This window comes from Pempheris klunzingeri, chromosome 21 (assembly GCF_042242105.1).
Source record: "Pempheris klunzingeri isolate RE-2024b chromosome 21, fPemKlu1.hap1, whole genome shotgun sequence".
NCBI classification, from domain to species: domain Eukaryota; kingdom Metazoa; phylum Chordata; class Actinopteri; order Acropomatiformes; family Pempheridae; genus Pempheris; species Pempheris klunzingeri.
This window is the reverse complement of record NC_092032.1, coordinates 16,544,863-16,563,129: the sequence shown is the minus strand read 5'-3', so window position 1 is coordinate 16,563,129 and position 18,267 is coordinate 16,544,863. Positions and strand designations below refer to the sequence as shown.

General features: G+C 40.3%; 1 protein-coding gene across 2 annotated transcripts in view; it reads right to left on the bottom strand.

Annotated features, from left to right (window-relative positions):
• Positions 1–3,210: 3,210 nt before the first annotated feature.
• LOC139220988 (RNA-binding Raly-like protein) overlaps positions 3,211–18,267 on the bottom strand; it is a 47,708-nt gene continuing 32,651 nt past the window's right edge. For both annotated transcript variants that reach the window (XM_070852882.1, XM_070852883.1), the window contains exons 2-8: positions 15,630–15,705; positions 14,441–14,488; positions 12,648–12,826; positions 7,390–7,506; positions 5,913–6,082; positions 4,612–4,650; positions 3,211–3,537 (exon numbers count right to left, since the gene is read on the bottom strand). In XM_070852882.1, coding sequence (XP_070708983.1) covers positions 4,618–4,650; positions 5,913–6,082; positions 7,390–7,506; positions 12,648–12,826; positions 14,441–14,488; positions 15,630–15,705 — 623 coding nt within the window. In that variant the 3' untranslated portion in view covers positions 3,211–3,537; positions 4,612–4,617. The remainder of the gene's footprint in view (positions 3,538–4,611; positions 4,651–5,912; positions 6,083–7,389; positions 7,507–12,647; positions 12,827–14,440; positions 14,489–15,629; positions 15,706–18,267) is intronic.

The window sequence follows — 18,267 nt, the reverse complement described above, 5'->3', positions numbered from 1 at the left end:
ATAAAATGACCTGCCATAGGTGGACAAGTTGCTGTGGTCAGATTGAATTAGGTACACAGTGATATCAATTGGCAGCCAGTGAGGCTGGTTCTATTAGTGAAATACAAGATGACAAGCTGCTGTTCTGCTGTCCAGTCGTCTATTGACTGACGTTAATTTGACGCGTATTCAAACACTGTGCTGTGTAACTTGTTGAAGTGTCATTTTGATGGCAACCGTGGCACATGCTCTGCATGATCAACTACATAAATCATAATTTAAATGAGCAGTCTGCATTGAAGAAAGATGCATGTTAGTGAATGAAGGGAATGGATTTTTAAGTGGCACGCCTTAATGATGCACCAAATATTTACATACGACTGTAAGTAATTACCATGTCTGTATTCATATACAGCACATTTATAATAAAGTCAAGGTTTCTTTGTCCTTCAGTTCATATTTATTTGTAAAATAAAGTGTTGATCATTGAAACATTTGACTAGTTAAATATGACACAAACATTTTATTGACTGATAAGAACACAAATAGTTATCTACAATGACGATGAGGTTTTTTGTTTTTTTTTTTAGCCGTACAACAGTTGGAATATACTGTTTTTATACATGAACTGAAAATACAAAGTTACAGTAAACATGCCTTTTGATAAAAATATCTTTACAAAAAAATGTACATTTCTATACAACAGTTGTCAGTTACACATCTCTACAAGCCCCGCGATTCTGGTTAAAACCTGCAACGATTCCAACAAACTGTCAGTATATTATTTCACCATTTCAGTCTTGATATTTAAAAGAAACATGATAAGGACTATTTACAAGGCAAAACAATAAGTGCGTGTTGAGCCAGAAATGTTTCAAAGTGACCCAGATAAATTACAACAGTTAAAAGCAATAAGGTGTTTTTTTTTTTTTTAGTATTTTGGCAAAATATTTGACACATCACCATACTGTTCGTTAAATAACAGGCTACCAGCAAAAAAGATAAACATGTAGCAGAGCCATTTCCCTTGGACATGTTTTTGGATACAAAAATAGTGCTAAATATTACACATTATCATCGTTCACCATACACTTATTTTGAATGAGCTGCAGGACAGACAATTTATTTTGCGTATTTTTTTCAGGCAGCATCGCCAGGCTTGACTGTTGTGTTCATGAAATTGTGCAAGGTGACAATTCCTTCATATTTAATGAATTCTGTTTTAAAAAGGGGTCCGTTCAACCAGATCCCAAAACAATATTTTCTTACTTACCCCTAGAGGTTGGGTTGTATTTGCTGTGGTTTGTACCAATAGGCTACAACACGGGTGAATTAAATTTTGTTTATGGTGTTCAAAACATTGTCCAATTACATGTGTATAAAACTCCAGCACCATTATTAATGCAATTTTCATGGGAACCATTTTCCGCCCAAGGTCAAATAAAATAGTTAAAAATGTCTGCAGAGGCATGTGTGGATTTCCCAGAGTAATTAGGACAATGCTTTTGAAAAGAGACATTGCTGTTGGGATTTTTTACTCCATTTAAGTGCTTCAAGCACAGCAAATAAAATATTTTACCGTGATTGCACTGGGACATTTATCTCAAAACCTGTGCGAACAAAAGCGCAACTATCTGCTCGGCAAGGCTTTAAGGAGGAAGTTTTTATTAGTAACACAGGTGAAGCAACTCATCAAACTGCCAACAGCGGCGAATGCATTGATTCAACTTTCACATTAAAGCAGGACCTCTGATATTCAGTAAATATAAGAAGAAAGTTATTCCAATATCAAGAGGCCTGTTTGCTTTAATGCTTTCACTTCTGCTTTAAAAAAACACCCTCAGGAGATGTTATGGTCCGGTCACACTGGATATTCATGCTTCCGAGCGGGAATTGAAGCAAAAAAAGGAAAAGTTTAATCAGACCCAACTTTGATACAGAAACTGTGAGGCTATCCGATGTCCAGCCAGACTGAGAGAGTGCGTGGAATTGACTCCTCATTCGGGAAATATGTAGTGTTTACATCTCTGCACAGTGAAGATACACAAGTAGAGGAGGAGAAATGTTATTTGGCTGCAGTGAGTGCAAGGACAATTATAGAAGTGTACAAGTTACAACTTTGTTGAGTAAAATTAGCCCATTGGCCGTGAATTTTGCCTTGTGAAATCCACTGACTGCACCTTTATAGGCGTTACAGCTGTTGTATATGCGGTGTGCCAGCTGATTGCTCAGAAACATTGATCAGGCTTTAACGTTTACAACTTGTTTGAACGGTGATCTAAAAGCTTTTAAAAGGACTGACACTTTTTTTTTATTTACTTGTTTGTTGAATATTGGGAAAGGTCGACAGACATGATGCGAATAATTAACAGAAGAATGTGCTGACATCCAGTCAGTGGTGGCATAGTTTAATTTGTAAATAAATTGCTGCAGTCAGGTTAATTATAACTGCTCAGTTGAGCTTAAGATGCATTTGAGCTCCCCATGGCAGCAATGCAACAGACTCATGTGAACCGGTAGAATTAATGTAAATCATGGTAGTAAACTGCACCATTTGCATTCAGCTACATTATTCCATATTTATTCCGAAATGTACGCTATCTGGACCACAGATCACATACTTAGATAATCTCAAAGCTCCTTAATATACAGCTTGAAATACAGCTTCTACGGTGTCCAAAAATGTCGGATCGCTCCCTTGCCTACATGAGACAGAATCAGTGCAGAGGGAGATAGCGGAGGTGAAGGAGAAAGGGCGTTGGCTCCTGAACAGCAGCAGTCCATGTTGGGATGCACAGGCTGAGCGGGGAGGAGCGCATTGAGACGTTAGGGCACTGCTCCCTGGCAGGAGGCCTGTGCCAGTGTTGGCTCTCTACCACAGGAAGCCCTTTCTGCTTCTGAAACTTGGCAGGAGTTGGAATATATGATGGAACAGCCCCACAGGGAATATGTGTGATAAATGGATAAAACTGGATAAAGTTATGCTCACAGCTATTGGCTTATGTATGAGTCAAATCCGGCACCGATGTTTCATTCATTTTCTGAATATCATACTGTGGTGACAGATTGTTCTGCCATTTATTCATTTGATTTTTGAGCAACAACAAAAATTCATTGAAAAACAGTTTGTGAAATTACAGCGCAGACACATTTCATAAAAGCAGCAACAATTGATCAACAACATCATGTTTTTTATCCACTTTTGTCAATTTATAAATCAGAATAAAACCCTTTAATTTTCTTCCCTTCCGTTTTATTTTTTCAGGAACAGGATTAGCACATGATACTGTCAACCTCTTGCAAGGAAAATATAAATACAGTATATCCATGAGGCAAACTCAAGCCAATGCATTAAAATAGGTCTAGAATACATTTTCTTTAGAGAGCACATCACATTCGCTTTGTGCTGCACAGTTGGGCATCTAAATGTGATTCAGCATCTCTTGAACACAACGTACAGTCCAGAATGGGTTTCTTGATCCCTCAGAGATCCTTTCTGTCTCTTGAAGGTGATGATGAATTCTAATACCACAGACCGGCGGTGTCTGCTGCCTCAACCTAAAGTGATAAAGAAGAAAACTGATGAAAACACATTATAGGACTGTGTCTCCTCCTCAAACATGGTGGCTATTTATAATGCTGCAAATCTGATGAGGATTAGGCGGCGTTTTAAAGCTTGTCCGTTTTGAATGGCCTCAGAAATATCTTGGGGAGTGCAGAAATATTTGCTGGTAGCCAGAGCTGCCTCTCTAATCCTTCTGGACATGACTTATTGAGGTTCTTCTCACAGTGATTTTCTATCCTCGGCAGACCAGCTAGAAAACATTCATATATTCTCCACGACCTCGAGTGGGATTTTTAGGTTTTTAAATGTATGTGCTGTGAGGAGGTTTGGCAAAATCGGCTACGGACAGAATTTTAAAAAGGCAGACATATGGAAAGAAAATGGAAAACTGAAGGGCAACGTGGTTTCTTAAGAAGTGGATAGAACTGGGGCACCAGACACCTGGAAAGGCAGATGGGGAAAACGGTGGTGGTATTGACTGAAAATGTTCGCTAGTACATATATTACATGAACAAAATACACAAAAAAAAATGTATGTTGCTTTTCCTTCACTCGCTAAGAAGAAAATGAACACTGTATCAGAGCTTAACTCAATGTTATACCAACAGTCTGTAGCTCATAAACACTGCTAAGCATCCCCACTGTGAAGAGGCAGCCAACACAGAGCCAACTGATGATGTGGCTGCATCATTACCCACACCCTGAGAGACGAGAGGCAGGGAACTCTTTACCTTAGGCCTCGCCATTCATACCCCCTTCCACACAATTCAATTAGATGAATGTTGTTTATGGGCAGTTCTGGCCCATTGGAATGCCATTATTGCTCCCTCTGTTGATTTCAGCATTAGCTGCCCTTGAGTGGAGCTGGTGTTTCAAATGTCATGGCGCTTATGACTTAGGATATGATTAACAAATGTTTAGAGATGCTCAAGACACAGTTCAGTGAGTGCGGCTTTAACGAGGACCGGACGTAGAGCTTTTAATGAGGACTGGCTCTAAAAGCGTCAGGGACCTTTGGCAGTGTTAAAGCACAGTTTCACAGCTGCTGAGGAATCCAGAACTCTTACCTGATCTCAGTTGTCAATATCCGATACATGGTTCTCTATCTGAAAAAGAAACACAGGAAGTTAAAATAACGGATATGATGCAGCACTTTAAGCCGAGCTCACAGGTTGTATTTAATCTTTTGTAAAAGGTCACTGCTGATGTACGCTCAACAAGAGCCGCCACGGCAACCCGCAGAACAATCTTTGTGGTACATTATCAGGAGCTGTGATCAATGTGACCTTCAGGAAATAAATAAATCTCTTCCATCGTGTCTCCGAAAAATAATGTCTTCCATTAGCGAGGGCACCAGACTTTCATCAAGAATAGTATGCCATGCACACCTGCCTAATGGCAAAGGACTATAGCATAATAGAGAAAGCACGGACACAAGCATGGCCACTCTGAACACCTGAACCCAGATGAGACAGAGAATCATTACTTTGATATAAATACTTGAACCTGAAAAGCTAAATTTCTAAATTGTGGATATCAAATTGTTGCCCCATAGTTAATGGTAGAGTCTATAAGGCGAGTTCTTGGATATTAAATGTTCATCTGCAATTTTCTGCACTGGTCCCAGGTATATTTGTTCTTAAAGTGTACTGAAATAGAGCATCACATGACATGGCTAAGCTACATTTGTGTGCAATCTGGCTTCATGGTGTGACAGATGGGTGTGTCCAAGTCCGAGCCACAGCACATCAGCTTGATTGTGGATGGTTGATTGAATACAGCCTAGAAAAGCTTCTAGCACGTTAGAAATAGAGACACAGTCAGCTTGTCTGATGAGAGGATAGGCACCCCCCCACTGAAACTGGGTTAGGGTTAGACCACACTTTAGCCTCTTTAAATTTATAATGTGCTTTTTTTAATTTCAACACATCAGGTTCTGTTGGCCCTTCTACATTGTACCATCTCTTTAGTGGCCTTGTGGAAGAAAACCTCCTCCAACTGTTCTACTTCACGGTCAGATTGACACCACGTCCATGTAGGTCCAGTCTTAAACGCTCCCCTATGTGTTTTTCCTCCCTCTGCTTTAATTACAGCCTATAAGCATGTGACTGTGTGTGTGAGCCTGTGCCTCTGTGTGGGCGTGTGAAGAGCTTTGCTTCCACTGTTTGAGCCGGGGTCGACAGGGAGAAACTGTCAGTCCACGCGCCCTCACCATTCATTCATGTGATGCCCCGCTTTCTCAGATCTGCGGCCATGAATAATTCTGGAGAATTAACTTTCAGAGAGCAAAGACTGTCTGCCCACTTGAGATCTCCCAAAGTGCCTTGCTCTCTCCCACCCTGTCAGCCCTGTCAGCCGTTTCTCTTACCAGATGGTGGCTGCCCTCCTCGTCATAGTCGTCTTCGCCTCCATCGGTCATCTCTCCTGCCTCCACGTCCAGTGCCCCCTCACCGGCCTCCTCCCCAGAGTTTTCTGCCGTCTCAGACACAGACTCCTCATGCAGGGAGTCGCAGTTGTCCTCGTACTTTCTCTGAGCCTCTGAGTGAAAAAGGTGGGTGCAGAAATGTTATACAAAGTGTGAGTCTGTGGAGAAACAAAGCAAAGTGTTGCGCCCACTGATCATCCCTCGATGCGGCGCTGCTGCATATGCTAAACTGGACAGGAGTGGTTTGACCTCAACAAGTGACTAAGTAACACACATCCTCTCCCTGTCAACTCCAACAGCCCCATTTTAACATTTTAATGTAGCTGTCTACACCAGCTGCTAAATTCTTGTATTGTACTAAAGCTTTACCTGCACAACTGTAACCTGCAGCATCTATTTTCAGAAGACTGCAGCCGAAGCTGTTGATGTGCTGCTTTTGCTGTGTATGCGAGGTGTTAGTGCTCTATGCTAAGTGAAGCTATGCTAAGTGACTTCTTCCACTAAATACCAGTTGCCAATTTTGGGGCCAAAGGTGTCATTTGTGTGAATTTAACCGTTGGACTGGTCTGGATTTATTTGCCCCAAATAGCCAACGTATCATCTCATCCTTCTTCATGTCAATTTGCGCCAATTTTTAGCGCAGCAGCAATTATTCTCATCTTTCAACTGATTTTCTGATCTATTGTTACAAATAATTTACCTCAAATTCTATCTGAACACAGTTAACAAATGAATTGCCATAATAAATTACACAGGAAGGGTAAATCTGAACTGCTGCAGTGGGTTATAGTATACTATACTAAATTACTATACTATACTATTGTGTACTGTAATACTATGGTATGTAGTTCAAAATCAAATAGGCATATTTTGGTGTCAAGAGGATGTTCTACTTGACACCACAGTGCCACCACTTGCTTGTCTTATTTCCTTTTATACTTTTTCATAAAACCACCATCTCCTGAACAGAAAACCCATTTTTCATTGTGAGCTCAAGTATTTACTTTAGTGTCTTCATTCTCACACAACGGTTTGCCTGGAGGACGACCAAACCTTGGTGTTACTTATTTAGTGTCCAACTGTCACGGAGTTAGAAGCTGCTGTTGTTGAGACTTTGACTAAACCACTGCAGACACGCCTAATGGGAAATTGTAACATGCACAACATGGCATAAGGTCTAAATGACCTTCACAGTGAGCTGCGCTGCGAGACTGTCCTGTCGTGTAGGGCATCTATAAAGACCTCTCATATAAACTGAGTCAGCGTGGCTTTGACGCCTGTCTGCTGTTATGACGGAGAGCTCTACTGCTCTTATCTCCCACAGTGTCACTAAGACTTATGGCCAGTGTGTGCTCTTAATTTCCCTCCCTCTGAGGTTGGTGTCCTTTCCCTGTTCTCTCCCAGCCATTCGGCTTCTCACCAGAATCGGCTCTCTGCTGCTTCTCGATCTTCTCCAGGCGTCCTAGCAAAGAGTCAATCTTCATCTTGATCTGAGTCAGCTCCCTTTTAATAGTCTGAAGCTGGTCCGTCTTCACTGCTGAGGCACAGAAACACAGAAAGACTCATTTATAGCTACTTTTAAGTTGGGTTTAGCTTGCCCCAATTTCATTTGTGCACGTCGTATTTTAATGATGCTTCATAAAGTTTTATCACAAACTGCTGTCACATGCTGCCATCTGTTAATACTTTTATAGTGATATGATATCCAAAACTAAAAATTGAGTCACACTTTCCTCGGGGGAGAACATCTCAGTCTAGCCAACTGAAAAGTCACCCTGCTGAAACTGTGGACCTGCTGCTTTCAATTTGAAGATTAGTGCACAGCTTACGCCCACCATGGTGTGCAGTGCTGCTCAAGTTTTGTTCAATAATGCCAATATCTGAACAAACTGTAAGCCATCTTTCAGTTGGCATTATATGATTATATAAAGCGTTGAGATTACTTACACTTAAGGATAATATCTGCTCTGTTGAGTGCATATTGTAAATCTCAGGTAAAACCGGTAAAGTTATATTCATAAAGACTTTCATGAAGCTAAAACTCATATTTGATGGAATTTAAGGTCTCCATTTTTTTTCAGCAATAGCCTTTCAATGTATTCATGTTCTGTTATTACTTCTCTATACAGTGGTTTTTATTTATTGTCAGTGGCGGAGTCCGCCATTCCCGTACTGGATTCTAATTGCCTTCACATGAAATGATGCAGTATGTAGTCCAGTGTTATGTCTTTAAATTCATCTCATTGACTCACTGTTCACACCGTTGACTCTCCTGCAGCCACTTAGAGCTGGATTAAGTTAACGCAAATACATAATTTCCTTCTGATGCTGCTTCAACAGGCGAAACACAGGTTGGCTTTTATTTATAGCACTCACAGGAAATGTAATGTATTTTTATTTGAACTCTTAGCTGACATACCAGTTGCTCTTCTGCATTTCTGAGAAAGAAGCTGCTCAAGGGCTGAGAAGCAACCATGAGTGTCACCATATCGACCAGCACTGAAATCCTACGGATTTTAACTTAAAAAAAGTTGTTCATTAATTTGATAAAAGAGTATTGATTTTCAGCACAATTGCAAGTGCATTTAATTAGGGAGTTTCCATTTTACTGAAATGAATAGAACAAAGATTAACTGCTACACAATTGTAAAGACTCCTGGGAAGAACAATGTCATTTGGAAATAATTACACGGTAACTGGAGACAGTGTTCAATTGGTAAACTTCCTTAAGTAAATCTAATTGAAATGTGACACAGAGCACAGTCAGGTGAACTTAAACTCTAGGATACCTGAGTGAAAATGTGTAAACAATCGAACTGTGGCTCATTTACCATTTGAAATATTCACATTTTTGTTTTTTGCACAAACCTTGCTACAGGTAATTTTGCAGCTGAAATGTGAATAACCAGTGGCACTTATTGTACCATAATGCAGCAGAACCTTTGTCTGTCAATCCAGGGTAGGCAACGAAACACTAACATCTCATTTTTATTGGAAAACTGAATTTTAAAATACCCCAATACACAAACTTGAATCAGTGTGTTTCACTTCCATTTTTACATTTCATACATTCAGGGCAACTTTGCCTGATCATTGCCTCACTAACAGTGCGGCATGAGAAACAGGGCACAATTTGCACTCCCACAGCTTCTGTTTACCGACTTATGAATAATTGCTCTCCCCTTCCTGCTTTGCTTTGGGTCTTACACTCAGTGTTCACTCTACAATACATATCTGAGCCTTGGATAAATTAAGCATAACGTATCATGTCAAAGTCTGAGTCTTAACCTTGACAAATCTCTGTCAAATACAAATAACATCTGCTGAAAATAAAAAAATATATTCATCTGAAGGACGTCACCATTAATTCAATCTGGCCCGTCTCATGGTTGCTGATACGAGGGAGTACTCTTTAGCAGCTTGAACTGAGCAGATTAAAGAATTTAGACCATAAAGTAATGAGATAATCTTATTCCTTAACCCTCGGCAGCTGAAATGTGTCATCTTTTGAGAGGTGGGGAAAAACAGACACCACAAGTTGAGAAGAAAACATAAAATTCTCTTTGACACCTATCAGATTCTGTCAGGGTTGGAAACAGGATGGATGAGCGCTCGGTAAACAAACCCACAAGTTCCTGTAAAGCTTCAGCCGGAAAATCAGAGGCAGGAGACACGCACAGAATCAAAACATTACTTGTCTGGTATCATGTTTGCGCGCGGCTCTTTAAGTTAGTTTATTTGATGTATATTTACACCCACACCACATCACAATGCAGACGCCCTCCTACGTCTGTGCGCTGTTTTGTATGTATGAGCTAAACCAATGCATAAAACATAAACATCTACGGTTAGAGAAGACGTCAGTCCGTAATACAAATTTCTCACATATTAGCTTGCTGTAAACTTTCCCCCAAAAGGGCATTTTATTATTTCACATGCAACACATGCTGCCCAGGTAAGAGATCCAATGCATAGCGTGCGGTATTTGTCAATATGTTACTGCAATAAAGCGGAGCAGGGTGATTAATGTGTGCCATGAGACACAAAGAGAAAAGGGGTATATAATGTCAGACTGAAAGCAGTACATTGGCCATATGTGCGTGGAGTCTCATGCTGTTTTGTAAAGCGGCCATCAACCCTAGAGCTCCAGTGAAGCAGAAAATCAACCTTTCTGGAGGGGCAAAAAAGGAGAAAACAGTGGTTATACAATGTTATCTCGATGGCGGGACACGCTGAACTGCTTCTATCTCCTCAGTATCACCTGCCTCCACGCCTACAAACCAACATCCACGAGTGGGCACACATATACGCTCACTTCCTTATTCCAACATTATCTGAGCTCACTCTGGGCAGCTTACTAGTCGTCCTTTGATGATAAGAAAGTGTGGAACAGTTTCTAATTTATCGCCGCCCGCAGGCTTTTTTTTCCTTTTGTGCTATCAGTCACATAAGCTGCAGAGAGAAAACATACACATCCTAATCCAACATCGGTTCATCAACGCAGCAGCTTAAAATACATTGGGTTAAAGGAAAAGGGAGAAAAAACCCCAGTGTTATTTAATAAGCATTAGGAAAGACTTAGGGAATGAGTATTGGGTCTAATTTTAGGGCGTCACGTTATGATAAACCGCAAAAAATGATCTTGGGGATAATGAGGATCTGTTGAATCAGTGGTTTATGATAATTCAACCAAACAAAGAGTTCTGGCCGTGGTAATGCTGATGATATTCAGACTGAAATAGCTGCTGAAAGGTTACCAGCTTGGACAACAGCTTGGGAATATGTGATCCAGACTTTTAAGACAAAATGGAAGAAACCTGATTTTGAAGCATTTCTATTACTTTTTCCACGCACTGATATACATCTACTGAACAAAATGTAAAAGACACCTGTACATGATGTATCTGTGTTTTAGAACAATATTTAAATACTTTCTGAAACCCTAAAGAAAGCAATAGCCCAAGTACCTGCAAATAGGGTGTATTGCTACGTCATTTAGGATGGCATCATGGTGAATTTTCACTCAACTTTACATGTTTTGAGAGCACAACGCCTCCTGTTTCTATCTGAGTGAATCATTTTGAGATCCTAATAGCACTGTGACAAGCCATTCTTATTTTGCAACGGGAGTGCAAACGAAAGAGCACAAAATAAGAGGACACCTTACATTTTTACCGTTTTTGTGCATCTGCAAATTGGTCATGAAGACGGCTGTCACTAACGATTCTTTTTATTGTTATTTATTAATTATTGATTCATTGTTTGGACTGTGTCATGTCAGCAAATTGAGTTTAGTATCAACCCTAACCCTAACCCAGAAGTGTGATGAGAAGCAATTATGAAAACTCTGAAGCGACTATTCCATTAATTTTGTGTCATGATTTGACTAATTATTACAGCTCTAGCTCAGTACCTCTGAGGACCAGTTCTGCCTTTTTGATGGTGAACTGAAAAATGAATTTATTAGATATTTTGACAGTTGAGTACAAGGAGAGAGGAAACAGGAGAGAAGGATGACAATGAATTGTGAGTGCACCCACCACAATCAACATGCAGCTCTTGAACAGGGGGTCATATACATATATGAATATGCAACTGTCCCAGTGTCTGACATTTTAAGTGTGTTTTGATATGTCAAATAAATCAAATACAGTAATTACCATGATTGTGACCCCTTCTAAATGCAGTCTGTGACTTTGACAGACAAAACAGACTAAAAGCCAAATCCCATCTTCATAAACTGACAGTCAAAGAGGGTTTTGACAGCATTTGTTTCCTTTTTTTTTTTGTTGCCTAGTGAATTATTACATGTACAGTACAGCCCAAGTGGTTCAAACTACCCACACTAACCCATCCTGGTGTTTGGACAAGCTAACCTTATTTTGCTGTCCAATCTATCTAGGCCAAAGTCAATACAAACAGTGATTTTTCACGGTACTGGCAGGGGCAAATTAGTCTCCCAAACATACAGCAGCACTGCTTAGACAGAGGAGAGAATTCATTGACTCTGTCCAAAAAGAGGATGGGAGATGGGCTTTTTTTCCCCTTCTCTATAATACCAACTGCAACTGGGTCCTCCTGACAGACCTTACCAAGCTGCTCGCGCTGATAACACTGGCCTAGACAGGCAACAATGAAACAAACACTGTAGCCAATTACACAGGCTACGGATAGAGACTTACGTTTAGGAAAACACAGCTGACCACAGCTCCACAGAGATGGCCCCAATCTCACGTTAATTACATTTAGGACGTTGTAATGCATCACCAGTTAATCAGAGGACCAAATGAGATCCAGATGGATCCTGGATGACAGGAATAGCACTGTCTGTTGAATGGGTGCTGCTTGCAAAACTCGGATTATATTATGTTTGCGATTTAGGGTTTTGCTCTACATTGCAATGTGGCTTGTTCTGAGCCGCTGGAGTGAATTAAATAGCTTTTTTTAGTGGCACGGCGTAAGTAGCAGAACTGAACAGTGCCAGCACTTTTTTTTTTTTTTTCCCCTCTCTGACCGTGGTTTTGAGATTTGCATTAAGCCTTCGCTTTTTGAAAAAGGACAGAATGCCATTAGCGTAATTAGGCAGTGTTCACTTGAAAATATAAAAATGAAATAAAGTAAAACCTGACTAATGCATTGTAAACACAAGACATGCAAAAAGCACCTTATTGTACGTACGTTTGAGCCCGGAGGAGGACGATGTGGGAGGTCTGGAGGATGAAGAGGAGGAAGAGGAGGATGTTTTGATGGGGAAGGAAGTCTTCCCACGGCGGGAGGAGGGAGCGAGCACCCTGGAGCGTTTGAGGGGGATCACAGCTCTGGGTGGGGGGGCCACTCTGCCATGGTAGTCAAAAAGCCTCAAGAAAAGAAAAAAATGATATTGCACTTCAATTCTTACTCTTTTTCTATAAGTCACTGTCTTTTATAAGCGGCACTATAGCATTCAGAAAGTGTCCATCTACTAGAGCTAAAAGGTTTTCCATTTATTTCACCATCACCTCTCTCTAAAGCCTATTATCTGTTCCCAGTATTGTATTTCAAGATGGATTTTTTTCTATGGATTTCTGATGGGGTCTTTCTCTCAAATGGCACACATAAAACAAAAGACAGACATTACAGTTTAAATCTACCAATATCCTTCTTGCTGTACAACTATCCAGGCCATTACATGCATCCAAAGAATCGCCTCACAAATCTTTTAAAAGTGAAGATGATGAAATGAAGAGGGTGCTAAATGTCAAATGAAGGTGTCAGCTTTGAACGTTTTCAGTGACAGCCGACGTCTGTCACGACTCTCAACAAGTTTGACATTTAGAAAATCTCTCCACGGATAAGCACTCTGATCACTGGCAGATAAATGAGAGACAAAACAAGGGGTTTCTTCATCAGCAAGTTCAAGATGAACGCTTGATCTGTTCGGCCATTTTGACAAGTTGGCTATTTAAAACGGTGCCTCTGTGGTAGGTGGGACTGGGTACTAGACTTTGATACTTTAATGGCACCGACCGAATGGTATCAAAAAATGCATTTGGTACCAAATTTTGACAACTAAGAAGTAAATCTCATCAGCATTAGTGATAATGACTGGTGGTATAACCTTACACTGTTAGCTCTGTAAGCCCGGCTGTGTTTTTGATGGGGAAGTGGCTCTGGCTCAGGAAGTAGAGCCGCTGTCTGGGAATCTGAAGGTTCCAAGTTTGAGTCTGACTTTTATACATTTTTATTTATTGAAACAATGTTGACAGATAACTTAGATTTGTGGTAAACCATTTATGTTTCAAGTTGTAAAACTGCCTTGAGTGGAAAAAAGCCCAGGTGCTGAAACATAAAACTAGTTAATAGAGACAACTTCAGTTAAACCATATTGTTGATTTATATGTTTTATGTTCTGAAACTGTTTTGAGTCTGTCAAAATGCCAAGGAACTGAAAATAAATCCAAAAATTTGTAACATGATTTAAAAAAATAATGAAGAAGTCACTGACTCAGTCCTGGTACTAGTATTAAAAACTTCTGAATGATACTCAACCCTGATTCCCATTAGGAACCATAGCAACCATAACTAGACATGCCAAGTTTGTAAAGGTTTGGATTTGTCCACGTTACTATCTGCTTGCAATTAACCTGCAATTGTTAGCATGCCCCAGTAGTAACTGACGGTAAAAGTAGCATTAACTCACTGCATTAGTTTGTGGGGTTTCAAGCTATAGTAAAAAAAAAAGCCCTGTTGACAACTAGCTCGATCCACTGTGCAGTAATTTAGAAAGTGAGGTCCTGTTGTTTATAATAATACGGTGCCACAATGGTAAATCTGCCACCATTTTAATTCTAACTGCCTATGAGCAGTGTGAGAAAAGAAAGCTTGACAGGCGTAGCAACAGTAGCCGACGGGGACGGCGCTTAGCGAGCAGTCACCCTCAGTGTTTCCTTGTTACATCCAAAACTTGATGACATAATGTGAATGATACATACCTGCTGTAGAAATCATCCCTGTAGTACTCGTAATCAAATTCATAACCACTGTGGGAGAGACAAACAGAGAGGCATAAGGGGGAGGAGGGGAGGGGTGAAAGAGAGAGAGACGGGGAGAAAGAGATAAGGAAAGGAATGGGTTGTATTAAGAGAAGCCATTTTGGATCTGTCAAAAGTAAGCAGATCAAACTCAAGCCGTTTTGACTCAAATGGACACGCTCTATTTATGCCTAAAGCTCACCGCAGGTTAAAGCAGCAAGCCTAAGACAAACTGGCATGCAAAGACCACAGATCAACTAAGATAAAAAAAAAAAGTTTCAGAGAGGAAACACAGTCGGAGAACGAAAGAAAAATCTTTTCTTAGACCCTGGAGAGGAAAATCAATGTTAAGTACAGGCTCAGGATGGCAACTAATTTAGAATTCAGAGAGGCACAAAACAGAAGAGGAGAGAGGCTAAGAAGGAAGCAGTTTTGAAAGACGCTGTTTTGAGATGTTGTTATTCTCACAGGAATTTTAATTAGGATTAATGCATTACTATTTCAATTTAGAGTAGTGTAGTGTTGGTTTTCGCCTCTCCTGTTCCTGTTCCATAATTACCATGTTACATCCTGGCTGTTTTCAGCTGCAGCTATAAAATGCAAATCAGGGTTTATACTAACACAATGCACACACTAATAAATTAGTAAAATAAAACAGCGCACCATCGACTCAGAAAGGAGTCATTTGGTGGGAATATAAGCTCAGCTAATGGACAAACTATCAGAGTACACAAAAAAAGTGTCCCAGTGAACAGAAACATGTCTGCCCCTCTGTCACATTAGACTGCAGTAAACAAGCACTGCTTTGATCTGCTTGTGACCAGGAGATGTGTACGGGGCAGAAAATCAGGGTCACGCTTAATGAAGCTTATACAACACCATCTCCTTTGAGCTTTACAGGCCCGTGCCAAACAAACTCCAGTCAAGGCTGGGAAATGTGGAGAGCATTAAAAACACAATTAGGAATTCAAGGTTGAAAAGAGGAAAAAAAAATAAATAAAAAAAGAGGAGCATAATAGAAATCCTCGTATTCTAAATATTACTTCACATTTACATCAGTGGGAGCAGCAGGATGTGAAGGTACTTAATACTTAATATTCATCGCAAAGGCTTTACCTTTGCATGGGAGGCAGCGTGTTGTGAGTCTTACCTGTAAACAGCTGACAGCGGTCGTTTGGAGCCGGCTTTTGGCCTGTATGGTTTGGGCTCGCCCGCCATGTTTATGTCTGCAAAGATACGAACACACGACAAATCACTTCTCAGTCATTCTAATTTCATTCATAAATCATACATAAAGATTTAGCGTTCATGAGCAGTACATTTTAATGAATAATGGGTTATGAACACATTATACTGTAATTGTGAGAATATCAGACATTTGTGAAAAACCACTTTCATCTTGACTTTTATCCGGTCTGCACGACTTGACTTGATTTATATGATTTGTATTTTTAGAGGCTAAAATTACCCCCACGAATTTGAGCAACTTCACTAAGGGATTTTGAATCTGAACTTAATCTGAGTTCATGAGCCCCAAAAAGCAAAACGGCAGCGACAAAAAACCAAACGAAACAAGGTTGTTTGAGTTGACAGCGAGATGCAGCTGAAAACCACCAAATAAACCCAGTAAGTGGACGTTGAGTCAAGTCATAAATACAGCTGTTATACATCACCATAATTTACAGTTTATTCATAGGAATATTAAGTCTTATACATACCTTATATCTGCAGCTACATTACCGTGTGTTATTAACATATTTATTAAATGTTTATGTACTGCCTATTAATGTCACTGTAATTAATGGTCATTAATGGTAATAGGGGATTAAAGTGTATCATCTATATTAACTCATGAATATTCTCTACTGAACATTACCCAAGAGTATGAGGGGTATTATAGGATTTAATTCGATGAATATCAAGACAGATGTTTCCCACACTGCATAGTAACCTCATTTGAAATTTGACAGCCGTATCAATGAGAGTGACAGAACTTCCTTTCTTCAAAAACTCGCAAATGGGCCGACTGCTCACGAAGGTAGCGATGGTACTACGTGTGGCTCAAGGCAATGCCTGAGCACAAGAGAACATAAAAATACTAATTCATAATAAAGGGTAAAATGGCTCTGAAGGCTCTGTGCTATTTCCACTTTAAAACTGAACTTTTTATGCAACATTTGAATAAGCAACACACAAAGCTGCAGCGCTGTAGGACACATTCACTAATGTTGCGGTTCACTGTGAGAGCCAATTTTTTGAAGGCAAGACTGGAGACCTTGCCACCGTGTACTGGAAAGAATTCAAAATGGAATTCTTGTTGCAAGGCAGGAGAGAATCCTTGAAAACATAAAAACAATGAAAAGGAATACGGATATACAGAAAAACTCAAACAAAAGCTGAATGTGAGGAGAGCTTTGATTTATAACCGGCTGGTTGTTCTTTGTGTTAAAGTTAACATCAGGTGCACAGTTCTGTGATCAAGCCAGTCAGTGATGCAGAATTTTTAAAATCCCTATCTGTGCATTGCCAAGGGTGTTGCAAGGTCCCCGTATTTTGTGCACAGTCTGAGTGGCTTCTGGGAGAGCAGCCAGAGGGTCAAAATATGCACCCATCCAAAGCGAAACACTAAAAAGATGACAAAAACAATCCCGAAACTTTATGGATGCGGACATGAAGGTATATCCATTACGTTAAGTAGAGAACAGCGTGTGAGAATAACACCTTTAACGGAGCTTTAGTGTTAAAAGTAACCCCCTTTTTCTGAGGTCAGGTACAAACTACACACACATATTATTCTCCAAAAAGATGAATAAACGACACAGAAGATGCTTAAAAATATGGATCATATGTACGATCGCATTCTGTCTTTATTGCACAATCTTTTGCAAGCATCTGAGGTGCTCAGGAAAACCATTTAATAACTGGCGGGATACAAGTTTAAGACCGAGAACAATATATCAGCCAACAAGGTGCCCTTGAGAGACTACACCCAGATCTCCCCTGTGCTGTGAACTCATTCTGGATAAGAGCCTCAGCTAAGTGCCTCATAGGTGTGTAGATCACTTAAAAGGCGCTTTCTGACAAATTGTTAGGCTTTTTTTTTTTGTATGCAGCCATCTTCTCACTATCGTTTGGTCCCCTCCAGCAATACATTTGCGTAAATAATTTATGCCTCTGCCCTGCCTCAACTCCCTTCCAACCACCAAACAAGTGGAAGTGCCCCAATCCCCGAAAGGTGGAGTTGTGCAGGGGTGAAAATAAGCTTCTGGCTAACTCTTGCCTCCTTCTCCCAGTGGCTGCTTTCACAAGAAATAGGATTAGACCCTGGTCTGTTTGTATACTATCTACTTACACATGGTAAAACCGACTTCTTATGCATGATGAGGGAGGGAACATCCATGTTCTGGTTAGAGTGTGTGTGTGTGTGCATGTTGGAACTGTCTGTGAAGCCAACTTAGAAGATAACTATGATATCACTCAAAAACCTGAAGGTTCTTAGGGAGATATAAAGACCAATCGGGCCTCAACAATCCAAATAAATATCACTGCCTTCCAAAACCTCAAGAAATCTAACAATCTCTGATTTTCTTTTCCCAGCACAGGCAGAATTGCTAAATGGTTTGTATACAGTGCTCTCTTGGGCCAAATCGTTGTTATTCTGTCCTGACATTCAAGTTAAACCTCACAAGTACTGCATCTGCCAGAAAAGAGCTTCAGCCCACTCTGATTGAGACTGTCAGGATAAGTGTGGTTCAAGAGTTGAGTCCACTGCAGCAATCGATAGCACA